The 2,106-nt window shown below is 61.0% G+C and overlaps 1 protein-coding gene across 1 annotated transcript in view; it reads right to left on the bottom strand.

The window, feature by feature from the left end:
• FMNL1 (formin like 1) overlaps positions 1 to 2,106 on the bottom strand; it is a 10,644-nt gene that overhangs the window by 3,148 nt on the left and 5,390 nt on the right. The window contains exons 13-16 of the mRNA XM_031063627.1: positions 2,000 to 2,087; positions 1,757 to 1,878; positions 1,091 to 1,293; positions 6 to 149 (exon numbers count right to left, since the gene is read on the bottom strand). Of these exons, the coding sequence (XP_030919487.1) occupies positions 6 to 149; positions 1,091 to 1,293; positions 1,757 to 1,878; positions 2,000 to 2,087 (557 nt within the window). The remainder of the gene's footprint in view (positions 1 to 5; positions 150 to 1,090; positions 1,294 to 1,756; positions 1,879 to 1,999; positions 2,088 to 2,106) is intronic.

The following is a 2,106-nucleotide window of genomic DNA, read 5'->3' as shown; positions in this document are numbered from 1 at the left end:
AGCGCATCATGACCTGATCCTCGTCCGAGAGCTCCTCCGGCGGCTGCTGCTCCCGCTCGAACTTCCCGATCAGGCTCCGCTCGTACTCGGTGGGCAGGAAGCGCAGCAGCAGTTCCAGGAAGTCGAGGCTCAGGGCTTGCTGGTCGTACCTGCGGGGAGGGGACACCCCCGGCATTGTCAGACCCTGCCCAGGTCCCCCTGTCACCCTCGGCCGGTTCCATCATCCCTCTGTCCCCACAGCTGGCTCCTGCATCCCTCCATCTTTCTGTATCTGGACCCTGCATCTCTCTGTCTCTCCATATGGATCCCTCCATCTCTCTTTGGTCCCCACGTCCCTTCTTCTCTTCCTGCATCTCTCCATCCCCACAGCTGCTGTCTGCATCCGTCTGTCTGTCTGTGCCTGGCCCCCACAGCCCTTTGTCTCAGATCTCATCCCTGCGTCTCTCCATCCCCACAGCTGGTGCCTGCATCCTTCCACCTCTCCACATCTGATCCCTCCACCCTCCATCTCTCTGTATCTGATACCTCTATCCCTCCATCCTCCACATCTGATCCCTCCACCTCTCCACCTCTGATCCTTCTATCCCTCCATCTCTCTGTATCTCAACCTTCCATCCCTCCATCTCTTTGTATCTGATGCCTCCACCTTCCATCTCTCTGTATCTGATCTTTCCTTACTTCTCTCTCTCTATCTGATCCTTCCATCCCTCCATCTCTCCAGACTGAATCCCTCCACCCTCCATCTCTCTGTATCTGATCCTTCCATCCCTCCATCCTCCACATCTGATCCTTCCATCTCTCCATCTCTGATCCTTCCATCCCTTTGTATCTGATCCCTCCACCCTCCATCTCCCCATATCTGATCTCTCTATTTCTCTGTATCTGATCCCTCCACGTTCCACTTCTCCACATCTGGTCCCTCCACCCTCCACATCTGATCCTTCCATCTCTCCATCTCTGGTCCCTCCACCCTCCATCTCTCTGTGTCTTGTCCCTGCATCCCCACACCAACCCCTGCACCCCACCACACCCTCCACCACCCTTGTTCCTGACCTTATCCCCCCCTGCCCACCCCGGGGGGGTCACTCACGTCTCGATGGCCGTGCAGATGTCCTGCACGCTGCGGCCGCCCTTGCGCAGGGTGATGGCCAAGTTCTTGGCACGGTTGGACTCCATCAGGGTCACCTTGCTGGGGGCCTTCTGCGTGGCCTTGGCTTTGAGGGCACTGATGTCCAGGGCGGGGCCCTGCGCCTTGGTCTTGAACTGCTCCTCAAAGTCACTCATGTCCAGCTCCTGCGGGGACACACGGCAGGGAGGTGGCACTGCACATCGGGGTGAGGATGGGGCAACAGGAGCAGGGTAAGGGTGAGGAGTGAGGATCAATTGGAGCAAGGGGATGAGGATGGAACAAGGGGACAGGGGGTGGTGGGACCAGAGGATGGAGATGAGGAGGAGGAAACGGACAGGATGTGAAGGTGTGCGTGGAGCAAAGGGACCAGGACAGGGGGAGAAGAGAAGCCCGCCTGATCCTGTGTCCCTCTCCATGGTGCTAAGGACTTTTCCTGACCTCCAGCTCCTCCTGCAGCCCCGGACACCGCGGGTGGGTGCAGGGTGGGCACAAGGCAAGCTCAGCATGGCCGGGGGCTCTGAGCCCTGCTGTGCCCAGCCCCTTGTCCCCTCTGCTCACCTTGCTGTGCCTGTCCCCTTGTCCCCTCTGCTCACCTTGCTGTGCCTGTCCCCTTGTCCCTGGGCTCACCTGCAGCACTTTCTCATCGTTGAGCTCCGTGAACACGGTGCCGTCGATCTGGCTCGGCTTCAGGGCCACCCAGTTGAAGACAGGCATGCGGAACTTGGTCTGGATCGGCTTCTTCACCTTCACTGAGGGTCACAGGTTGGGGAGGGGGGCACGTCACACCCACCCCAGGGTGCCCCAGACCCCTCCTGGGAGCACCCCCACCATCCCTGGGTCACACCCCCGTCACCCCCGGGTCACACTCACCTGAACTGTTGGTACTGGAGGGGGCGCCCGGCCCGGCTGGGGGTTCCCCCCCGAGGGGAGGGGGTGGCGGAGGGGGGGGCACGGGGCCCTCCGGCCCCCCCGGGAGC

This window comes from Geospiza fortis, unplaced genomic scaffold (genome assembly GCF_000277835.1).
Source record: "Geospiza fortis unplaced genomic scaffold, GeoFor_1.0 scaffold373, whole genome shotgun sequence".
NCBI lineage: Eukaryota > Metazoa > Chordata > Aves > Passeriformes > Thraupidae > Geospiza > Geospiza fortis.
This window is presented reverse-complemented; position numbering and strand designations above follow the sequence as displayed.